General features: G+C 45.3%; 1 protein-coding gene across 12 annotated transcripts in view; it reads right to left on the reverse strand.

Moving 5' to 3' along the window:
• The window catches only part of CTPS2 (CTP synthase 2), a 165164-nt gene that overhangs the window by 99130 nt on the left and 41077 nt on the right, over positions 1–24957 (reverse strand). For all 12 annotated transcript variants that reach the window (XM_030573674.1, XM_030573665.1, XM_030573700.1 and 9 more), the window contains 3 exons: positions 22294–22445; positions 10935–11067; positions 904–992 (listed from right to left, as the gene is read on the reverse strand). In XM_030573674.1, the coding sequence (XP_030429534.1) occupies positions 904–992; positions 10935–11067; positions 22294–22445 (374 nt within the window). The remainder of the gene's footprint in view (positions 1–903; positions 993–10934; positions 11068–22293; positions 22446–24957) is intronic.

Below are 24957 nucleotides of genomic sequence, written 5' to 3' on the forward strand. Positions count from 1 at the left end.
ATTCAAATAAAGTAATTATATCCTCTCCAGTGAAATTCCTATTTCTTTAATAAGCTACAGAATTCTTGCTCACTCTAAACTTGTTGGATGGTATTTCTGGTGCCTTTACAATAGCTGCTGAATAATACTAAAGAGATGCCTTTTGGTAGTGGATGAAGTAAAATGTTCCCTTTAGTTAGACAAGGGGAATTGCTGGTCCCAGTGACATCAATCGCAAAACTTGTATTGACTTCAACGGGGCAACTCACAGTTTAATAATTTCACAAAGTGGATTGATGCTTATAAAAACAACCTTACAAAAATGTAATGAATATTTAGTAGCCCAGGCATAACATTTACTTATTCACTTTTTACTATGATGTTTGATGACAAAAATAAACTACTGATCCTTTAGTCAGATCAGAAAGGATAGAATTTTTGAAAATGCCTAACTCTTCAAATGTACCTAAGCAGCAGGCACATTTAAAAATCCCACCCAAAGAGGCCAGAACACAGGTTGAAGTTCTGGCCCAATATTTTTTAACTTGCTATTTCCTTCAGTATAAATCATTCTTGTCACAAATCATCATGAAGTTATTTCTTCCTGTCAGCAACAAAACCAAATTCCTAAACCAGTCTACCTGATATAGTGAATGGTTCAAAATCTTTTTAGTAATATATGATTTTCCATTTGAGATGCACTTTAGAATTAGTGTGATATTTTTACATAAAATCTAAAATCTTTTCCAACGATGGCTTTTGCATTGCAAAGTACTGAGTTAATGAGAAGAAAGATAAGATGGTATTGGATATTGAAATTATACAAGACACTGGAAAAATCAGTTAGGAAAAAAGTTATATTAAACAAAACAACAAATCATTAAACTCTTCTACTTTGTATAGAGAATACTTGATGGCACCTACTCTGCTTTGCATAATTTTTGCCATGCCTGGTGGTATTTCACTGGGTTCTCAACTTCTGTAGAATGCTCAAGCTCTATTGAATCTATATACTAAGAAAGAAAAATATATGACAAAACAGTATTTCATTCCACAGAAAAAGCAATATAATGTTATACTGTACAACAAACATTTATAGCATAAAAAAAAACCCTGCAGGACTTTTCAATGATTCTCACAATGAATCTGCACATAAAATATACTAGCTAAAGATTCAATCCTGCAAGGACCCCTGCAGTGGTGCCGGAACTAGGGGTGCTGCCATACCACCAGGCTTGAAATAGTAACAACAAACACCAAATACATGGTTTTCCTCATCAGCACCCCCACTATAAAAATTATTCTAGCACCCCTGGACCTCTGTTTAGGTGCAGAGGTCAGCCCTTAAGGAATTCTTTGTTGGGCTGCATCTATCGCTATGGTGTGTGTAGCTTTCTAACTGTAAGTCTCTCTTCTATGTACTTTCCCCTCTCTGAATTAGTTCAAGATAGCAACTATTCCTGATTGAGTCACACACACATTCTGGACAAGATCCTCGGCTGATGTAAATTAATGTAGCTCGACTGAAGTCAAAAGAGAAAAGAAGATAGTGGGGCAGTTATGGCATTGGATTGGGACTCAAAAGAGCTTGGTTCAGTTCCTGGCTCTGCCACAGACTTCTCCTGTGACCTTGGGCAAATCACCTAATCTGTGTCTCAATTCCCCCTCCATAAAAAATTACATTTAAATTTTTCAGGGCGAAGATTGTCTATTGTGTATGTATATATAGTGCCTAGCACCGTGGGGGGTCCCAATTTCAATTATTTATACAAATAATAATTATTAATACACCAATTTACACCATCTGAGGATCTGGTCCATAATGTTTGTTTGTTCTTTGCTATTTTCTTTAATCTAAAATAAAAATCACCCACTCTGATATTACACATTTTCTCTTTATCTATGAAAAAACATACCACTGGTGAATGACAAGATTGTTTGAGGTTTGTTTCACTGGTAGTTCTGAGGTGTGAGAATTAACTTCTATCCAATATTTTCTTCTTTTCCAAAAGATACAGTAGTGAATATAACTGCATATTTTATTATGCACAAATAGTGTGCTTTATTGTTTTACATGGTTGAAAAGAGAAGCTAGCTAATGGTACATTTAAAATTAGTTCTGCTTTCACTGTCAAATACACCAAGTCAGCACATTTATAACTATTGAACATTATAGGTTTCATCATTCAAATATGCAAATGATGTATTATAAATTAGGTATCACTGTGTTACATTAAAGGATTGCTTCAGAACACAGGATGAGACTGAGGAGCTGCTGGCAAAAAGGGTGGAACACAGGTGTTTCACAAGAGCTCTGAAAGTGGAATTGGCTCTGGGGAAGCTTTGTCACTGATTTTGGCCTACCTTGTGCAACCTACGTGACTGCTTTGGCCAACCGACATGCATGCTTAACTTTATACATGCAAGTAGCTCCAGTGAACCACTGCAAGGCTCTTTGTGCATGTAAAGTTAAACGTGTTTGGAAGGACTGGGACCTTGGTCATCTTTGTTGAAGGTGAACAGGGCTTGTTTAAATAATAGATAAATACAATTCACCCCTATGCAGGAAGCCAGTACAAGATTTTGAACACCAATTAAACCATCAAAATAGGAATTAAGTGGTGTGTAGGCCTTGCGTTGGCTCTTTACATGGGGGAAGAGGATTTCTCTCAATGCAAATGAAATAGGATTCAAATCTCAGTGTCTCAACTGGGAGAGAAATTATTTATACAGACTCAGATTTTACCTAAAACTGAGCAGACAGTGCTTTCATAGTTAGTAAGGGCGCTGACATTATTTGCCCCATCGTTTTCAGGGTCTTTTGGCAGAAGGGACAGTGCCTGCAGAAACTGAACAGCAAGTGTACATAAAGAGTCTGAAGAACTTTCCAGGAAGAAAAACAACTTGGGGAGCAAAGCTGTATCTGGCATGACGATGATAGCACTTAAATAATGATAAATGTTTCTTGCAGTGTTGCAGCAAAACTCTGGAACCAAAGTAGAGCAAGCTATGCAGTCTGCTTCAGAGATGGAATTTCTTATCTCTACGGTGTCTATCAGAATGTTCTCTCTCACTACGGCTGCTTGCTCAGCCTCTCCTGAATTAATCTGAAGAGCAGAGTAGCAGGGAGGTGTCTTAAGGCAACTGCTGTCAGATAAGACCAAGTTATTGGAGCTTCCACTACTGGGGTACTGCTCCGCTCAATAAAACGAGAAAATAAAGGCAGAGCATATCAATTAATGTACCTCAGTCCTAATGCCATATACCATTCCTTGTCAATTGACCCAGATGAAGGGTCTATATGGTGCAACTGCTCTGATGCCCCCGACTGTATAATTCACATACGCATATTCCAGCAGGGGTTCCAAAGCAGCAGCAACACTTAGATTGGCAGCCAAGGAACGGTACTGATGGGCAAATAACAAACAGATGTGGATTTCAGGCAATTTACAGTGCTCTCCTTATAATTTTGACTGAGAGTAATTACTGGCTTCTTGTACTAAAACAGCTGGTTTGATTATGCTGGGTACCCTTGGAAAACACTGTGTGGGAGCTACAGCAGTTAAAGTCAGGAGTTCAGGGTTCTATTCTTGGTTCTAATAGGTGGAAGAAGGCCTGTATTTTGCCTGGCTGGGCACAATTTTTTTAAAACAGTTTTCTTATTTCTGACAGATCTGCTGATCACCTTCTCTTTGAAGAGACTTCATCATAATCCCTACTTTTATTGTACCAAAATAGGTGCCAGAAATTAGAATGTGTCAGCATAGCTTAGTAGACAGCACACTGGACGACGAGGGCTCAGAAATAGGTTCTATTCCTGGATCTACTATTAGTCTGCTGGGTGACCTAGGATGATTTCACCTCTCTGTGCCTTGGTTTCCCTGTCTGTAAAATGGGGATGATGATACTGACCTTCTTTGTCAAGCACTCTGAGATCTACTGATGAAAAGAAATGGGCACTGTTATTATCGGTATTGAAGAGTGGTGTCCTGCCTGTTGTGAGGAGAAAGGTGGACAATGTTCTGGGACCGTGATAGACTAAAGGAGCTAAATTTATTTTCCTTAACAGGGAGAAGATTAAGAACACAAGAACGGCCATACTGAGTCAGACCAAAGGTCCACTTAGCCCAGTATCCTGTCTTCTGACAATGGCCAGTGCCAGGCAATGAACCAGATAATTATCAAGTGACCCATCCCCTGTCACTCATTCCCAGCTTCTGGCAATTACAGAGGGAAGGGACACCATCCCTGCCCATCCTGGTTAACAGCCATTGATGGACCTATCCTCCATGAATTTATCCAGTTCTTTCTTGAATCCTGCTATACGTTTAGCCTTCACAACACCCTCCGACAGAGTTCCACGGGTTGACTATGTGTTGTGTGAAGAAATACTTCCTTTTTAAACCTGCTGCCAACTAATTTCTTTTGGTGACCCCTAGTTCTTGTGTTATCAGAAGGAGTAAATAACAATTCCTTATTTACTTTCTCCACATCAGTCATGATTTTATAGACCTCTATCATATCCACCCTTAGTGGCCTCTTTTCCAAACTGAAAAGTCCCAGTCTTACTAATCTCTCCTCATATAAAAGCTGTTCCATACCCCTAATCATTTTTGTTGCCCTTTTCTGTATGTTTTCCAATTCCAATATATCTTTTTTGAGATGGAATGACCACATCTTCACACAGTATTCAAGATGTGGGCATACCAGAGGCAATATGATATTTTCTGTCTTATCTATCCCTTTCCTAATGATTCCCAAAATTCTGTTCACTTTTTTGACTGCTACAGCATATTGAGTAGATGTTTTCCACAATGACTCCAAGATCACTTTCTTGATGGTAACAGCTAATTTAGACCTCATCATTTTATATGTATAGTTGAGATTATGTTTTCCAATGTGCATTACTTTGCATTTATCAACACTGACTTCCACCTGCCATTTTGTTGTCCAATCACCCTTTTTTGTGAGATCCCTTTGTAACTCTTCGCAGTCTACCTGGGACTTAACTATATTGAGTAATTTTGTATCATCTGCAAATTTTGCCACCTCACTACTTACCCCTTTTTCCAGATCATTTATGAATATGTTTAATAGGACTGGTCCCAGTACAGACCCCCTGGAGGACACCACTATTTACCTTTCTCCATTCTGAAAACTGACCATTTAATCCTATCCTATGTTTTCTACCTTTTAACCAGTTACAGATCCATAGGAGGACTTTCCCTCTTATCCTATGACAGCTTAATTTGCTTAAGAGCTTTTGGTGAGGGACCTTGTCAAAGGCTTTCTGAAAATCTAAGTACACTATATCCACTGGATGCCCTTTGTCCACATGCTTGTTGACCCCCTCATAGAATTCTAGTAGGTTGGTGAGGCATGATTTCCCTTTACAAAACCCACGTTGACTCTTCCCCAACAAATCATATTCAGCTATGTGTCTGATAATTCTGTTCTTTACTATAGTTTCAACCAGTTTGCCTGGTACTGAAGTTAGGTTTACTGGCCTGTAATTGCTGGGATCGCCTCTGGGTGATTTGATTACAGTTTAAGTACCTATATGAAGAACAGAAATTTGACAGAGGGCTCTTCAACTAGCAGACAAGATTATAAAAAGATCCAATGGCTGGAATCTGAAGCTAGACAAATTCAGACAGGAAATAAGGTGCACACTTTTAATAGGAGGGCAATTAACCATTGAAATAATTTGCCAAGGGCTTTGATGGATTCTCCATCACAGGAAATTTTAAAATCAAGACTGGATGTTTTTCTGAGAGATGCTCTCATTTAAACAGGAACTAACTCAGGGAAGTCCTAAGGCCTGTTTTATACAGGCGGTCCAACTAGATGATCACAGTGGTCTCTTCTGGGCTTAGAATCTATGGAACCTGCTGAGAGGGGGAATTCTTCCTGAAAAGAGTGGAAGGATCTACCTAAAATGGGGAACTCGATGCGGAATGCAGACTTATTTTAAGAGGTAAAGGTTGTTATATAGTGACATCTACTATTGTTATTTACTATTGAAAAGATGCTCTAATATCATAGTGATGATGTCACATCAGAAGACAGATGGATGAGATTAGATAAAATTTTCTAGCACCACTATTATCATCCTGCTTTATTCCAAATGTTTAGCTCTGCTGTTCAATTTGCTCCTGACAGACATCTCACTTATCAGGCTTCTAACAAAGTGCAAATTTCTGAGAAAATCAATTTGCAGTCATTTAAATAGAGAGTGCAAAAAATGTTTACCTGTTTGGGATGCTGTTTCGTAATTCTGCAGCTCAAAAACAGCTGTGTCTCAAATGAGCATTGGCATGTGTTCCATAACGAAGATTAGGCCCCTACATATATGCTTTTTTTTTTTTAATTAGAGGGGTGAATTTAGTATCTGTAAACTGGGTAATGCAGATGCACAAGCCGTTTTTCCTCCAAATTTTAGTTTGTTGAAGAAAAAATTCACTGAAGCTTTTTTTTTTTAAAAAAAAAAGATTACACAACTGCAGTAGTCAATATACAGATTTAAATTCTAAGAACAAATTGTATAGGGACAATAACAATATAGGCAAGTTCTGTCTATCCAGCTATGTATTTCCATTTAGCCCATAACTGTAGTATATGAGCACTTCTCTCAGACACAATAAAATACAAATAAAAATATAAGCAGGGTCTGAATGAGCTCTCCCCTGGCATCTAGTGTTGAGCTGGGAGAAAAGACTTCAGGAATAGACCATATTTTTATAGATACACCTACTCCGCCTAGGTGTGCCACATAATGGGAACTGCTTTGCCAAAACAATCACTTTTGGCTGGTGTTGGTTTACAAATCACTTTAGAACTGAGTGCAGGGGTAATGAAATCTTGCTGTCTTTATTGTATGAGTAAAGGACAGCAGAACTGTGCTTAGCCTGCCCTGATTGAGGGGTCACTCGAAACTGAACCTCACTCACTAAGTAGGGGATAGAGGTGCCAAATCCCAGTGAAGGAGCAAAAGGATTTGGACTCTGTCTAAAGAGTTCTAGAAACCATTTGAAACTCTACTCCAGTGTTTAAGGACAGAACTAATAAGACTCAACTGAGAGTCATTCCCTCACTCTCACAGATGTTGGGAGACAGGCCAGTCTGTCACTCAGGGATGTGTAAAAGGCCTCTTATTTTACACTTTATATTTACCAAGCTATAAAAGATGGTCATTAATAAATAAGTATTCAATACGTTTCGGCTAAAACATTATTTCAGTGTTATAATTTCAATTTGGAGCAGTTAATTTATAGTAGTTGCTAAACAAACTTAAAACTTTTGCATTTATCATTATACATCTGAGACTAGACAATGGCTCTACTCAGGACAGTACTTATGCATGTGCTTAACTTTAAGAAGAACATTTGGCCTGCTACGGGAGCCAGTGAGGAGTAATGGAGACATGCCTGTGCCTCATCCATTTTCCACCTCCTCTGGAAGAGCTTATGCTCCTGACAGCACTAGAGAGAGCACAGGGACTGTGATTCAAGAGGGAGAGAAATACTCTTTGCACCCTCCAAGCCACACAAGAATCAGGTGCAATCTAGCTCAGGATTGCCTGTTCTCACCAATTTATCTGAGATCACATAGAGACCATGTATTACAGCAGTGTGTCATTTCCAATACTGTATTTTTCTCTGCAAACTCAGATTCTTAGCGTTTTGCTAAATCATAGGCTGTTAAAATTTCATCTGCATTCATAAACTAATATTAACATACTCCTCCACACCACCTTCCCAAGCCAGACGTTGCTATCTCTAGAGGTGAAACTTGGCAACAAAAGCAGAAAGTTTCACTATAAAAATATCAGAAGGGTAGCTGTGTTAGTCTGGATCTGTAAAAGCAGCAAAGAATCTGTGGCACCTTATAGACTAACAGACGTTTTGGAGCATGAGCTTTCGTGGGTGAATACTCACTTCGTCAGATGCATGTAGTGGAAATTTCCAGGGGCAGGTATATATATGCAAGCAAGCTAGAGATAATGAGGTTAGTTCAGTCAGGGAGGATGAGGCCTTGTTCTAGCAGTTGAGGTGTGAAAACCAAAGGAGGAGAAACTGGTTTTGCAGTTAGCAAGCCATTCACAGTCTTTGTTTAATCCTGAGCTGATGGTGTCAAATTTGCAGATGAACTGAAGCTCAGCAGTTTCTCTTTGAAGTCTGGTCCTGAAGTTTTTTTGCTGCAGGATGGCCACCTTAAGGTCTGCTATAGTGTGGTCAGGGAGGTTGAAGTGTTCTCCTACAGGTTTTTGTATATTGCCATTCCTGATATCTGATTTGTGTCCATTGATCCTTTTCCGTAGAGACTGTCCAGTTTGGCCGATGTACATAGCAGAGGGGCATTGCTGGCATATGATGGCATATATTATGCAGGTGAATGAACCAGTGATGATGTGGCTGATCTGGTTAGGTCCTGTGATGGTGTCGCTGGTGTAGATATGTGGGCAGAGTTGGCATCGAGGTTTGTTGCATGGATTGGTTCCTGAGCTAGAGTTCCTATGGTGCGGTGTGCAGTTACTGGTGAGAATATGTTTCAGGTTGGCAGGTTGTTTGTAGGCGAGGACTGGCCTGCCACCCAAGGCCTGTGAAAGTGTGGGATCATTGTCCAGGATGGCTTGTAGATCCCTGATGATGCGTTGGAGGGGTTTTATCTGGGGACTGTATGTGATGGCCAGTGGAGTCCTGTTGGTTTCTTTCTTGGGTTTGGCTTGCAGTAGGAGGCTTCTGGGTACACATCTGGCTCTGTTGATCTGTTTCCTTATTTCCTCCTTATATACCTGCCCCTGGAAATTTCCATTACATGCATCTGATGAAGTGGGTATTCACCCATGAAAGCTCATGCTTCAAAATGTCTGTTAGTCTATAAGGTGCCACAGGATTCTTTGCTGCTTTTACTATAAAAATAGTTAGTATCACACTGTGAAGATTACTCCAGCTTCCCAGTTTAAAAAGTAAGAACAAGTTAGTTTCTGAAATGTTCCTTAAATTGACCACTTCCTTTAAAGTATGTAAAAAAAAAAAAGGAGGGGGGGCCAAATTCTGATAAATTCACACTGAGTAGCACCTTGCTCCATGTATAATCCTATTGATATAAATGGGCTTACTCATGGAGTAAGGTATTACTCAATATAAGGGTATCAGAATCTTGCCCTAAATGTTAAACAGAAATTCAAATTCTATTTATCGTAGAATTATTGAAATGTGGAGCTGGGAGGGACTTCAAGAGGTCATCTAGTCCAGCCACCCACACTGGGATTTAAAGTCCTGACAAATTTGATACTGATCTCTCACATGAGATTCTCCCAACACTTCAGACAAATGAAGTGTGGGTTGCTCATGGGCATAGGCTTGCCACAGGAGGCACAAGGTTTGAAGCACAGGGACCAACACATGCCCAGCCCCGTGGGTGAAGAGAACCCCTTGACAATAAGGAAAGTTGGTTCTATCTACCTAACACTATTTACAATATATACACTGTAACAGGTGTCAGCAACCTTTCAGAAATGGTGTGCCGAGACTTCATTTATTCACTCTAATTTAAAGTTTCGCGTGCCAGTCATACATTTTAAAGTTTTTGGAAGGTCTCTTTCTCTAAGTCTATAATATATAACTACTTTACATACAACAATAGTTTAAATAAGGTTTTTAAAATGTTTAAGAAGCCTCATTTAAAATTAAATTAAAATGCAGAGCGCCCCGGACCAGTGGCCAGGACGCAGGCAGTATGAGTGCCACTGAAAATCAGCTCGCGTGCCGCCTTCGGCACGCATGCCATAGGTTGCCTACCCCTGCACTATAACTATACTTAAGACTAACAAACTATAAAACAGAGTAAGAACAACGGAGAAGAACGCCTTTCTGAAGCAAAAGGAGATGTTAAAGCAACCATCATGTGTGGTAAGAAGGAACTGGGAGGCTGTGGGGCCGCCAGCTCCCCTTATATCAGCATATAAGTGCATGGCTCTAGGGGGCGCTAGAGCCAGCCCAATGGATGCCACTGAGGGAAATATCTCCAGCAACGGTGCATGTGGTGCTCACACACCTAACATGGAATGGACATGAGCAAACACTCAAACAACTCTTAACATATTTGAAGCCTGTTATCAGCTCCCACCTCAGTCTTCTTTTCTCAAGACTAAATGTGCTGAGTTTTTTTAACCTTTCCTCTTACGTCAGGTTTTTCAAAACCTTTAATCATTTTTGTTGCTCTCGTCTGGACTCTTTCCAATATGCCTACATCTTTCTTAAAGTGTGATGCCCAGAAATGGATGTACTACTCCAGCTCAGGCCTCACCAATAAAGCAGGACAGTTACCTCCCATGTCTTACATATGAAATTCCTCTCAGTATTAGCCTTTTCTGCAGCTATGTCATATTGTTGGCTCATATTCAATTTGTGATCCACTATAACCCCCAGATCCTTTTCAGCAGTAGTTATCTCCATTTTTTATTTGTGCATTTGATTTTTCCTTTCTAAAATGTAGTACTCTGCATTTATATTTACTGAATTTCATATTGTTGGTTTCAGGCTAATTCTCCAATTTGCCAAGGTCATTCTGAATTTTTTTCAAAGACTGTAATGTTTTTCCACTTTTGAGCAAACTGCAAACGCTTATTACAAAGGGTAATACTTGATGCTGTATGTAGTCTTATTAAAATCAACAAGCTCTTCCTTTGGTAGTCAGCACTTGCAGATGAATGTCCTTTGTTTGTAAAGCAAATCCAATTGGGGCCATTTTTGCAGTGACACTTTCAGATGCATTTAATCTAAAATAAAAAAAACGAACTCTCTCATACGCCTTAAAAAGAACATATCCAGTCATTTTGTGTACACCTGTATATGTAAGTCCTAATTAAGATACACTTTAATATTACATTTGCCTAAGTGATGGAAGCTAACGTTAAAGCATTCCTGAAACTGAAAGAGATTGTGCCTCACCATTAAATTCAGTTTGTGATTTATTGCCAAAGCTGAATGTTCCAAGGCCTTGAAAACAGATGCGTAGCAGTCACTTAGTTTCGTATACTTGCCAACCAGAGCTATGGAGCATATCTTCAGCAACCTTTCATATCTGACAAAAGCAAAGTTTCTAATTATTATGCTCATATTATGCATTCTAACTAGGGCTGTTGATTAATCACAGTTAACTCACACGATTAACTCAAAAAAATTAATCGCAATTAAAAAATAAATTGTTATTAATCACAGTTTTTAATCACACTTTGAAACAATAGAATAACAATTGAAATTTATTAAATATTTTGAATGTTTTTCTATTTTTTCATATCTTACTCCTGGGGGAAAAGACAGTTTCCTTTTCCGTAACTGGTGTTCTTCGAGATGTGTTGCTCATATCTATTCCACAATAGGTGTGAATGCTCACCATGTGCACAGGTGCCAGAAGTTTTTCCCCTAGCACCCGTAGGGGGGAGCACCCCCAGCAATCCCTGGAGTGGCACCTCCATGGCGTGGTATAAGGGACACTACGTGCTCTCCTCAACCTCAGGCCATGTCTACATCTAAAATTTTGCAGCGCTGGTTGTTACAGCTGTATTAGTACAGCTGTATAGGGCCAGCGCTGCAGAGTGGCCACACTTACAGCAACCAGCGCTGCAAGTGGTGTTAGATGTGGCCACACTGCAGCGCTGTTGGGCGGCTTCAAGGGGGGTTCCGGGACCGAGAGAGCAAACCGGGAAGGAACCAGCTTCGCCGCGGTTTGCTCTCCTCGGTCCCGGAGGCCAGCCAGCAAAACCGCGGGGAAGGAGGACCTGCTTGCTCGGGGTTCCGGGACCGAGAGAGCAAACCGGGAACGCCGCGGTTTGCTCTCTCGGTCCCGGAGCCAGCCAGCAAACCGCGGGGAAGGAGACCTGCTTGCTCGGGGTTCCGGGACCGAGAGAGCAAACCGGGAACGCCGCGGTTTGCTCTCTCGGTCCCGGAGCCAGCCAGCAAACCGCGGGGAAGGAGACCTGCTTGCTCGGGGTTCCGGGACCGAGAGAGCAAACCGGGAACGCCGCGGTTTGCTCTCTCGGTCCCGGAGCCAGCCAGCAAACCGCGGGGAAGGAGACCTGCTTGCTCGGGGTTCCGGGACCGAGAGAGCAAACCGGGAACGCCGCGGTTTGCTCTCTCGGTCCCGGAGCCAGCCAGCAAACCGCGGGGAAGGAGACCTGCTTGCTCGGGGTTCCGGGACCGAGAGAGCAAACCGGGAACGCCGCGGTTTGCTCTCTCGGTCCCGGAGCCAGCCAGCAAACCGCGGGGAAGGAGACCTGCTTGCTCGGGGTTCGGGACCGAGAGAGCAAACCGGGAACGCCGCGGTTTGCTCTCTCGGTCCCGGAGCCAGCCAGCAAACCGCGGGGAAGGAGACCTGCTTGCTCGGGGTTCCGGGACCGAGAGAGCAAACCGGGAACGCCGCGGTTTGCTCTCTCGGTCCCGGAGCCAGCCAGCAAACCGCGGGGAAGGAGACCTGCTTGCTCGGGGTTCCGGGACCGAGAGAGCAAACCGGGAACGCCGCGGTTTGCTCTCTCGGTCCCGGAGCCAGCCAGCAAACCGCGGGGAAGGAGACCTGCTTGCTCGGGGTTCCGGGACCGAGAGAGCAAACCGGGAACGCCGCGGTTTGCTCTCTCGGTCCCGGAGCCAGCCAGCAAACCGCGGGGAAGGAGACCTGCTTGCTCGGGGTTCCGGGACCGAGAGAGCAAACCGGGAACGCCGCGGTTTGCTCTCTCGGTCCCGGAGCCAGCCAGCAAAACGCGGGGAAGGAGACCTGCTTGCTCGGGGTTCCGGGACCGAGAGAGCAAACCGCGGCGAAGCTGGTTTCCTTTCCCGGTTTGCTCTCTCGGTCCCGGAACCCCGAGCAAGCAGGTCTCCTTCCCCGCGGTTTGCTGGCTGGCTCCGGGACCGAGAGAGCAAACCGCGGCGTTCCCGGTTTGCTCTCTCGGTCCCGGAACCCGAGCAAGCAGGTCTCCTTCCCCGCGGTTTGCTGGCTGGCTCCGGGACCGAGAGAGCAAACCGCGGCGTTCCCGGTTTGCTCTCTCGGTCCCGGAACCCCGAGCAAGCAGGTCTCCTTCCCCGCGGTTTGCTGGCTGGCTCCGGGACCGAGAGAGCAAACCGCGGCGTTCCCGGTTTGCTCTCTCGGTCCCGGAACCCCGAGCAAGCAGGTCTCCTTCCCTGCGGTTTGCTGGCTGGCTCCGGGACCGAGAGAGCAACCGGGAAAGGAAACCAGCTTGATTACCAGAGGCTTCCTCCTTCCACGGAGGTCAAGAAAAGCGCTGGTGAGTGTCTACATTGCATTACCAGCGCTGGATCACCAGCGCTGGATCCTCTACACCCGAGACAAAACGGGAGTACGGCCAGCGCTGCAAACAGGGAGTTGCAGCGCTGGTGATGCCCTGCAGATGTGGACACTCTCAAAGTTGCAGCGCTGTAACTCCCTCACCAGCGCTGCAACTTTCTGATGTAGACAAGCCCTCAGTTCCTTCTTGCCAGAGAACTCTGACAGAGGGGAAGGAGGGTGGGATGTGGAATAGACATGAGCAACACATCTCAAAGAACACCAGTTACGGAAAAGGCAACTGTCTTTTGTTCTTCGAGTGATTGCTCATGTGTTTTCCACAATAGGTGATTCCAAGTGATTGGAGGTAGGAGTTCATAAATTCTCGGGATGGAGCACAGCCCTGCCGAACCCGGCGTCCTCCCTGGTCTGGGAGACAATCACATAATGTGAGGTGAATGTGTGAACTGAAGACCATGTGGCAGCCCTGCAAATGTCCTGAATGGGGACATGGGCTAAAAAGGGAGCAGACGAGGCTTGTGCCCTAGTCAAGTGTGTCCTCACAATCGATGGTGGAGGGATTCCCGCCAGGTCGTAACAGGTGACCCAGTTGCAGGTGATCCAGTTGGAGAGCCGCTGAGTGGAGATCAGCTGACTCCTCATATGTTCGGCCAAGATGATGAACAGCTGAGAAGGCTCCTTAATGGCTTAATCCGCGCCAGGTAAAAAGCCAGAGCCCATCTCATGTCCAGCTTGTGGAGGTGGCACTCCTCGCTGGATGCACGGGGCAGAGGATCGGCAGGAAAATGTCCTGACCCATGTGGTAGGTGGAGACCACCTTTGGGAAGAACGAAGGATGTGGGCAGAGCTGGATCTTGTCCTTATGGAAAACCATGTATGGGGGCTCGGAAGTCAGGGCCCTGAAACCCACCTACCTGACGTGATCGCCACCAGGAAAGGTGCGACCAGGAGCACGTAGCTAGTGTCTCAAACGTCAGCCAGGCCAGCACCAATTTCAGGCCCCACTGCAGGACTGGATGCCTAACATACGGGAAGAGATGATCCAATCCCTTAAGGACTCTGCCAGTCATAGCATGGGAGAATACCATGAGCCCCTGCACTGGTGGGTAGAAGGCCAATATGGCCGCCAAGCGCACCTTGATGGATGAGGGTGCCAGGCCCTGGGCTCTAAGGTGAAGGAGGTAGTCCAAGATGAGCTGGATCGGGGCAGCCATGGGGGAAACGCCCCGCTCAGCTGCCCATCAGGATCACTTTGCCAAGTAGGCTCGGCGCATGGAGGGTTGCCTGCTTTCCAAGAGGACATGCAGAACCCCTTCCGAGCACGTCCTTTCCTCCCAGCCTAACCATTAAGCAACCATGCGTGACATGGAGTGCCGTTACATGGAGGTGGTCCTGGTCCTGGTCTGGGAGAGCAGGTCCAGGCGGGACAGTAACGGCCATGATGGGGCAACCGCCAGGCTCGTGAGGGTTCCACACCAATGCTGCCTGGGCAATCAGGAAGATACAGGCCCTGTCCGTCTTCATCTTTTCCAGGACCCTGACAATCAGCAGGAATGGGGAGGCCTAGAGAAACTGGCCTGACCAGGACAGGAGGAAGGCCTCGGAGATAGCGCCCCATCTGAGCGCCCCTCACAAAACTGAGAACTGCAATGGTTCTGCCAAGCCACGAACAGGTCCACCTGAGGAGTTCCCCTGGAACACAGTTCTTGGAAAAGTCTGTGTACCATCTCTGGGTGAAGACGCCACTCATGCTGAGAGGCGAAGTCCCTGCTCAAGTGATCCGCCCACATCCAACACTGTCTGCAGGGTTGCCCTGGCAGTGCTATACCCTCCTCCACCAGAGCTTTGAACTCCTTCCTATCATGCTCCTGGAGGGAGTCCTCAAGCCCATAGATTGAATTCAGGCCGGCCCAAGAGAGCCTGATGGTTCGCCACCCATAACTGGAAGCTTGAGGACAAATACATTTTTCTCTCAAATGAATCCATCCTCCTTGAATCTCTATTTTTCGGAGTGGGGGCTGGTTGGTGCTGCCGCTCCCTGTGGTTGACCAACTCAACCACTAGGGAGTTAGGAGCAGGGAGGGTGTATAGGTATTCATGTCCTTTGGTGGGCACAAAATACTTGCATTCCACTCTCTTAGCGATGGGGGCTGATGAGGCTGGGGTTTGCCACAAGGTATTTGAAATTTGCGCCACCTCTTCGTGGAGTGGCAAGGCCACCCTACCCAGTACCGTGGGGGACAGGACGTTAAAAAGGGAGTCTGAGGGCTCCTCCACCTCCTCTGCCTGAAGATTGAGGCTTGATGCCACCCTTTTCAATAGCTTCTGGCGGGCTTTGAGTCTTCTGCAGGATGAAGGGGCTGTAATTGCCTCCTCAGGGGAGGATGAGGAGGCAGGCAAGATACTTTGCGTGTCCACTGGCATTGGAGGATCCACCACCTGGTCACTCTCCAGGCACAGCACCAAAGATGCACGTCCCACCGACTCCTTCCTCGGAGGCTGGGAGAGGGAGGCCGACGGCTGTTCCGAGGCTCTGGCCACTGAATGAGGCCTCACTGGGGGTTGTGTCAGGGGTCACAATGCCCAGTGGTACTACTGTGCTGTGGCACCGGGGGAACGGTTCGGTCTGGTTGGCCTAACCCATCGATGGACAACTACGAAGAGAGGCTGGGCTGATATACTGCCGCTGTTCCTGGACTGGGAGGAGCGGCGGCACCAGGAGCGGTGCTGACCTATGAGACCATGACCCTGACGTGGCAGAATGGCACCGATGGTGGCAACTGCTCCGCAATCGGCTCTGGGGAGTGGGTCCGCAACAGTGAAGCGACGGCAACTGACACCCAGGGCTGCAGGAGTGGTGCCGTGGCGGGGTCCTGGAGCGAGACAACAAACGGGAAAGGCATCAACGTTCGTGTTGCAACCGGCTACAATGGCCCTCTGAGACGAGGACCTTCGGCATTATCTGACTCAGTCCTGCTGGTGTCCGCTCCTTGAGGACACCAACGCAAGGGATGGTCGGTGAGCAGCGAACGGTGTTGGGAACCAGTTACCGGTACCGAGTCGGGGGCGCCTGTGCAGATTCCAGTGGCAGCTTGCCTCTGGAGTGCAGGGCCAACATTGGTGGTGCTCCTGGTACTAGCATGGACATAACATCCCAGGCTGCTTGCACGGCCTCTGGTGTGGAGAGCACCTAGACATCAGGGAAAACCTACTATGAATGGGCCGGGCTACTCCGCTTGAGTCGGAAGCCTAGAGGCCAACGGGGACCGAGGACTGCCCAGCACGGGTCTAGCCTCTCCCCCAGTCTTGCTCCAGTGCTGCAGCAGCAAAGGCCTCTTCTTAGCCTTAGCCTTGATATGCCCCGCAGATGGGGAGAGGTGCCGACTGGTAGATGGTGTCGAGGGGTCACCACGCACTGACACCGCAGTACCTGGTGCCGACTCGGAGCGGCGTGCCAGAGTCGGGGTCAACGCCGACTCCATCAGGATGGCATGGAGCCTAATATCTCTCTCTCTCAGTCCGAGGCTTGAACAACTTGCAAATCTTGCAGCAACCACTGAGATGGGTTTCACCGAAACAGCATAAACAGTCTGTGTGCGGACTTAAAACCCGGGGCATGCCCCAGCCTGAGCACGCTAACTAAACTAAACTAAAACTAATCAAACTACTAACTACAGGTACCATACACTGAAAGAAGAGTTCTGGGGACGAGCTGCAGCAAAGCTGGAGCAGAGCAGTTCCAAAGCACGTTCACTGGTGACAAGAAGGAACTGAGGTCGGAGGAGCGCACAGCTTATACTGCGCCATGGAGGCGCCACTCCAGGGGTCGCTAGGAGTGCTCCCCTATGGGTACTCCTAGGGGAAAAACTTCTGACACTGGTGCATGTGGCAAGCACACACACCTATTGTGGAATACACATGAGCAATCACTCAAAGAATTATGTGCCACTGCATATGCACAGACTTTATGTCCCCCGCAGATGTCTTTGTTTCCCTGCAGAAAAATGACTTTCTGAGTGGGGAAGCAAAGGGAAGCCACAAAAGCGGTCATGAGACCCTTCCCAGCAGTATGTTTTGAGTGCCCAGGGCAGCCGACAGAGAGGTATATCACTGTGGGGTTGAGGCAGGACTGGGGAAGACGTGGCTGGTGACTCCTACCCTGTACCGGGCTCAGCTGCTCGTCCTGGCTGGGCTCGGGAGGATGGGACTTCCTCTTTCCATGGCATCCGGGGCTGGGTCAGACCCACTCCCAGTTCTCTCCCCCAGCTGTAGGAAGCTCTGCAAACTCTCCACCTCTTCATCTCCCCTCCCACCTTCCCGCACCCATTGCTCCTCAGCTGCAGGGGGTGGGATCATTGAACAGGGAGCTACTCTGTCATCCATACAATCCCCATGCATCCAGACCCCCTCATACCCAAACCCCCCCGCCGAGCCTCACCCCCCCTACACCCAGAACCCCCCCAACGAGCCCCACGCCCCCTGCACCCGGACAATCCCAGTGAGCAACATGCACCCAGATCCCCATCTCCCAAGCCCCAACCAGATGCACTTGGATCCCAACCCCACTGAGCCCCACTCCCCCAGCATTTGGACCCCCCACACCCAGCCCCCTCGCTAAGCTCTATCCTCACCCACATTCAGACCCTCCCCCTCCCGCTGAGCCCCAACCACCTTCACCAAGATCCTCCCGCAAAGTCCCATTACCGTTGCACCCAGAACCCCTCAACAAGCCCCTGTGCATCCAGATCCCCCCACACCTGGATCCCCCACTGAGCTGCCAGCACCCAGAACCCTCTCAACCCACACCTGGATTCCCCCCACACTAAGCCCCTCCACACTTGGATCCTGCCTTGCTGAGCCTGCCAGTCCACACTTGGTGCACCTGGCATGGAGGGGCAGGTCTCTGGACTGTCTCTGGAGCAGGTCCGGTGCTTGCACTGTGTCAGGGTTGGGTGCAGCCTCACCACGGAGTCTATGTTCCAGGAGCAGGGAGCTGCACAGTGATCTCCCACCTCTGTGCAGCCAGTGGCCTGGCCACGCTGGAGCCTCCACATTTATTTGACAAATAAAATTTAGAGAATTTTGCAAAATTTTAAAACATTCTGCACCAAAAAAATTAAAATTCTGCCCACAATTCCCTCAGGAGTAATATATATTGTATTCTGTGTTGTAATTGAAATCAAAGTGCAGATTATTTTTTATTATAGTTATCTGCACTGTAAAAATGATAAACAAAAGAAATAGTATATTTCAATTCACCTCATAAAATACTGTAGTGCACTCTTTGTCGTGAAAGTGCAGCTTACAAATGTAGATTCTTTTTGTTACATAACTGCACTCAAAAACAAAACAATGTAAAACTTTAAAGCCTACAAATACACTCAGTCCTACTTCTTGTTGAGCCAACTGCTAAGACAAACAAGTTTGTTTACATTTATGGGAGATAATGCAGCCCTCTTCTTATTTACAATGTGACCAGAAAGTGAGAACAAGCATTTGCACAGCACTTTTGTAGCTGGCATTGCAAGGTATTTACATGCCAGATATACTAAACATTTGTATGCCTCTTCATGCTTCGGCCACCATTCCAGAGGACGTGCTTCCATGTTGATGATGCTCATTAAAAAAATAATGTGTTAATTAAATTTGTGACTGAACTTCTTGGGGAGAATGGTATGTCTCTTGCTGTGTTTTACTCGCATTCTGCCATATATTTCATATTATAGGATTCTCAGATGATGACCCAGCACGTGTTGTTCATTTTAAGAACACTTTCACTGCAGATTTGACAAAACACAAAGAAAGTACTAATGTGAGATTTCTAAAGATAGCTACAGTACTTGACCCAAGGTTTGAGAATCTGAAGTGCCTTCCAAAATCTGAGAGTGATGAGGTTTGGAGCATGCTTTCAGAAGTCTTAAAAGAGTAACACTCTGATGCGGAAACTACAGAACCTGTACCATCAAAAAAGAAAATCAACCTTCTACTGATGGCATTTGACTCAGATAATGAAAATGAACATGCATCAGTCTGCACTGCTTTGGATTGTTATCGAGCAGAACCTGTCATCAGCATGGACGCACATTCCCTGGAATGGTGGCTGAAGCATGAGGGGACATATGTATCTTTAGCACATATGGCACGTAAATATCTTGCTATGGGTATGTCTACACTACGAGATTATTCCAATTTTACATAAACTGGTTTTGTAAAACAGATTGTATAAAGTCGAGTGCACGCAGCCACACTAAGCACATTAATTCGGTGGTGTGCGTCCATGGTCTGAGGCTAGCATCGATTTCTGGAGTGTTGCACTGTGGGTAGCTATCCCGTAGTTCCCGCAGTCTCCCCCGCCCATTGGAATTCTGGGTTGAGACCTCAATGCATGATGGTGCAAAAACAGAGTCACGGGTGATTCTGGGTAAATGTCGTCATTCATTCCTTCCTTCGTGAAAGCAACGGCAGACAATCATTTCGCGCCGTTTTTCCCTGGATTGCCCTGGGAGATGCCATAGCACGGCAACCATGGAGCCCGTTCAGCTTTTTTTTACTGTCACCATATGTCTACTGGATGTTACTAACAGACGCAGTACTGCAGTGCTACACAGCAGCATTCATTTGCCTTTGCAAGACAGCAGAGATGGTTATCAGCTATTCTGTACCATCTGCCATGCCATTGTAAATTGGCGATCAGATGATGGTAATCGGTCATTCTGTACCATCTGCTGCTGTCATGGGTGCCCCTGTCTGAGGTCGGCTGGGGGCGCAAAGACAAAAATGGGAATGACTCCCTGAGTCAATCTCTCCTTTATGGTATCTAAAAATAGAGTCAGTCCTGCCTAGAATATGGTGCAAGTGTACTACAGAACCAGTGTACCAGAGAACCAGAGAGCACAGCCGCTTCGTGTCAGATCCCACAGAAATGATGAGCTGCATGCCATTCTAGGGGGTGCTCCTGCAACAACAGCATCCGTTGCTTCCCTCTGCCCTCAACCCTCCTGGGCTACTGTTGCAGGGTCCCCCCATTTGTGTGATGAAGTAATAAAGAATGCAGGAATAAGAAACACTGACTTGTTAGTGAGATAAAATGAGGGGGAGGAAGTCTCCAGCTGCTATGATAGTCCAGGCAGGACATTAAATGGTGCGGGGGAGAGGAGCCCAGCATCCTACTGCTATGATAGTCCAGGCAGTACAGAATCTTTTCTTTACACATGAAAGGGAGGGGGCTGATGGGGCTCAGCCCCCAGTTGCTATGATGAAGACGGTTACCAGTCATTCTGTACCATCTACTGGGAATGACCGGGAGTCATTCCTATTTTTAATCCAGGCACCCCCGGCCGACCTCACCTGAGGCCAGCCAGGAGCACTCATGGGATGATGACAAGGATGGCTATCAGTCCTTTTGTACGGTACCGTCTGCCACCGGGGTAGGGAAGGGAGAGGATGCTACTGTTCCCTGCCGCTGCACAGGGTCTACCAGCAGCATACAGTAGACATAGGGTGACACTGAAAAAAGTCAAGAAACTACTTTTTTCCCTTTTCTTTCACGGGGGGGGAGGGGAGTAAATTAACGAGCTATACCCTGAAACACCCCAGACAATGTGTTTGACCCTACAGGCACTGGGAGCTCAGCCAAGAACGCAAATATTTTTCGGAGAGTGCTGGGGACTGTGAGATAGCTGGAGTCCTCAGTACCCTCTCCCTCCCTCCATAAGCGTCCATTTGATTCTTTGGCTTTCCGTTACGCTTGTCACGCAGCACTGTGCTGTGGACTCTGTATCATAGCCTGGAGATTTTTTTCAAATGCTTTGGCATTTTGTCTTCTGTAACGGAGCTCTGATAGAACAGATTTGTCTCCCCTTACAGCGGTCAGATCCAGTATCTCCCACATGGTCCATGCTGGAGCTCTTTTTGGATTTGGGACTGCATCGCCACCTGTGCTGATCAGAGCTCCACGCTGGGCAAACAGGAAATGAAATTCAAAAGTTCACGGGGCTTTTCCTGTCTACCTGGCCACTGCATCCGAGTTCAGATTGCTGTCCAGAGTGGTCACAATGGTGCACTGTGGGATACTGCCCAAAGGCCAGTACCGTCGATTTGCGGCCACATTAACCTTAATCCGATATGGTAATATCAATTTCAGCGCTACTCCTCTTGTCGGGGAGGAGTATAGAAACCGGTTTAAAGAGCCCTTTATATCGATATAAAGGGCCTCATTGTGTGGACGGGTGCAGCGTTAAATCATTTTAACGCTGCTAAAATCGATTTAAACGCGTAGTGTAGACCAGGAGTTACAACAGTACCATGAGAATGCCTGTTCTTACTTTCAGGTGACATTATAAACAAGAAGTGGGCAGCATTATCTCCTGCAAATGTAAACAAACTTGTTTGTCTGAACGATTGGCTGAACAAGAAGTAGGACTGCGTGGACTTCCAGGACATGCAAAGTTTACATTGTTTTATTTATGAATGCAGGTTTTTTTTTACATGATTCTAAATGTGTAAGTTCAACTTGCATGACAAAGAGATTGCACTACCGTACTTAGATGAACTGAAAAATACTATTTCTTTTGGTTTTTTACAGTGCAAATACTTGTATCAAAAATAAATATAAAGTGAGCACTGTAAACTTTGTATTCTTTGTTGTAATTGAAATCAATATATTTTAAAATGTAGAAAGCATCCAAAATATTTAAATAAATGGTATTCTACTATTGTTTAATAGTGCAAGTAATCGCACAATTAAACACAATTTTTTTAATTGTGCGATTAATTGTGATTAATTTTTTAATTGCTTGACAGCCCTAATTCTAACAAATGTTTCTTTTCTAAAAATAAGATGAAATAAAAAACATACACATTTTTAAACACAGAGAACCATAGCCTCAGCAGGCATAAGTCAGCATTGCTACTCTGACTACAGTGGAACTATATCACTTTATGCCAATTGAGGACCTGACCCAGAGTCTTATATTCATAATGATTTTAAAACTTTAACAGGAGTTACAATACCTGTCTGCCATTTTCTTCCATTTGAAAAGAAGATCACTTGGTTGGTCATCAATAGGTAGGTTTAATCTCTGTTTAAAATATTTAATAATGCCTTGTTCTTCCAACAGGATTGGCACTCGGTAAGTGGAAGAAACATCATGGATAAATATCACCTAGTAAATAAATTGTGATTATGAACAAAAATTGGTCTTCTAAATACTTGCATACGAAAGGTAAAAGCTAAGGAAATTCATACCCACAGAACAAATGTAATTCAATACATATACTTTGCCCATATACTAAAATTAGATAAAGCAACATAATCAATGTTTAATGTCCCTCTCAATCACTTATCTGTAAAAAGCTATTTAAAGTATAAAGATGATTCCCTCAACGTTTGCCTTTTTTAGCCCACCAGAGTAGTGGACAAGCTATGTATTATTATTATTTATTATTTGTATTACCATAACACCTCAGAGGCCTAATCATGGACTAGGACTGTGCTCGGTGCTGAAGAAAATGCTTCACTGTGACACAGGCCTCAGTCCTATGAACATACATGTGAGTAGTGCCATTTAGGTCAATGTTGCTGCTCACGTGTGTTTGCAGAATCTGGATGTAAACATATTTGTGTGTTTTAAAATATTAATACAAAGATCTGACAAGAAGTCACTGAGATTAACCTGGTTTTCCTTTTTAACAAAATGAACATTGTAGTATATTTATTGTTTGAAGAAAGAACATGAATGGAGCCTGCTTCCTATTTGCAAAGAAAAGCTCTCTCCTGGGGGCCTAAGGAGTTAAGGGTGTTTCCAATAATGGAGGGTTTTCTTAACCACACTATATTCTGCAATCAAATGGCAGACGTTCCAATTCAAAAATATATTTATAAATGCACCCTCATGTCATAAACAGACAGTCCAGGGTTCATTCCTCTTTTAAAGGGTTAATTCCTCTGTAAAGGGTTAAGAAGTTCACATAGCCTAACTGACACCTGACCAGAGGAACCAATGGGGGGACAAGATGTTTTCAAAGAGGGAGAAGGGAAATCAGTCTTTTGTCTGTTCAAAAAAGTTTGTGTTGGAGTGAAGGATCCAGGATCAGCCATCTAACAATTCTTTAAAGTAGTAAGTGTTTAGAGAAGGAATGTATTAGATTATGTTTATTTTCTTTTGTGACTTAGTTTTGCATAAGAGAGAGAATCAAATTGGATGTCTTTGTGTAAACTAAAGTTTTTGCCCAGAGGGACCTCCTCTTTGTTTTGAAGCTGTTGTCTGTGAGAGTAGCTTGCATGCTAATCTCACAGAGGTATTCCTTTCACCCTTTTCTTTAATTAAAAGCCTTCTTTTAAGAACCTGATTGATTTTTCCTTGTTTTCAGATCCAAGAGTTTTTTTGGATCTGGGCTCACCAGGAATTGGTGGGAGGTGAATCAACCTCAATCCTGCCAGGAAAAGGGGGATAAAGACTGGAGAAATATTTGGGGGGTAAGACAAGGTTTCCAAATGACTCTCCCATAAACATTTGTTTAAAGCATTTGGTGGTGGCAGCTACTAGATTTAAGCTGCTAAATAAGCTTAGGGTTTATCTCATGCAGGTCCCCACATCTGTACCCTAAAGTTCAGGGTGGGGGTGACACCTTGACACCTCAATATAAAGTGTGACCCCACTGTCAATAATTAAGCTCACAACATTGAGCCTGCAGGAAATTGTGGAATCTGAAGTCCTGAGTATGAATCTATATGCCCTCTCTTGATGTCATGTATGGAGATCTGTTTGATAAGGAATGGCTACTTACCCCCATAGTAACTGCAGTTCTTCAAGATGTTGTAGTCAGTGTGGATGCCACTGTAAGAGGGCATGTGTCTCATGCATGGGATAGCAGAGTTTTTTGACTAGGTATGTCCTTCAGGGCTATGCCTGCACTCTGTGCTTTCTTGTGCACCCATACAAGGACCCAAAGGTTGGGGCAACTGCAACCCTCCCTCAGTTCCCTCACAATTCAAAGCTCATATTAGCCAGGGACTCAAAAAAAAAAAAGGGGCGGAGGGCGGGTCATGGCATCCACATTGATGACCTCTCAAAGAACCACTGTTACTGTAGAGTAAATAACCATTCTTTCTCCTGTGACTATGTGTCAGCGTGGATCCCACTGTAGGTGACTGGCAAGCAGTAACCTCTCTGAATGGTAGGAGTGAGAAGTTTCAGCTGCATCAGTTAAACAGCAATTGAAGCACTCTTCTCCCAAAGTTGGGATCTGGCTGCCATGTCAAGGATATAATATTTAAACAAAAATCAGTGGGCTGATTCAGGCTGCAGCCTGGCAGACCTCAGAGATTGAAAGAGATGCTGGAAACTTGCTGCCTTTGCCTGAGTGAAGTGCATCTTGAAGTTGAGAGGGAGAGACTCATCAGCCATCTGATAGCAGGTGGAAATGCACTTTGTGATCCATTTAGAGAGTCTTTGTGATAAGATGGCTTGACCTTTTGATAGGCCAGAAACGTCCAGAGGTTTGGATTCAGCCTGAAAGGCTTGGTCCTGTTAAGGTCACTGAGCAAAGCCCTGGATACATCCTAGTATACAGCTTCTTTTCTCCTAGAGTCGAATGTGGCTTGGAGAAGAAGACTGGTAGGGTGACTAATTGGTTCAGGTGAAATTCTAAGACTCCTTTAGAGATGAACTTGGG

The sequence above is a fragment of the Gopherus evgoodei genome, chromosome 1 (assembly GCF_007399415.2).
Source record: "Gopherus evgoodei ecotype Sinaloan lineage chromosome 1, rGopEvg1_v1.p, whole genome shotgun sequence".
NCBI lineage: Eukaryota > Metazoa > Chordata > Testudines > Testudinidae > Gopherus > Gopherus evgoodei.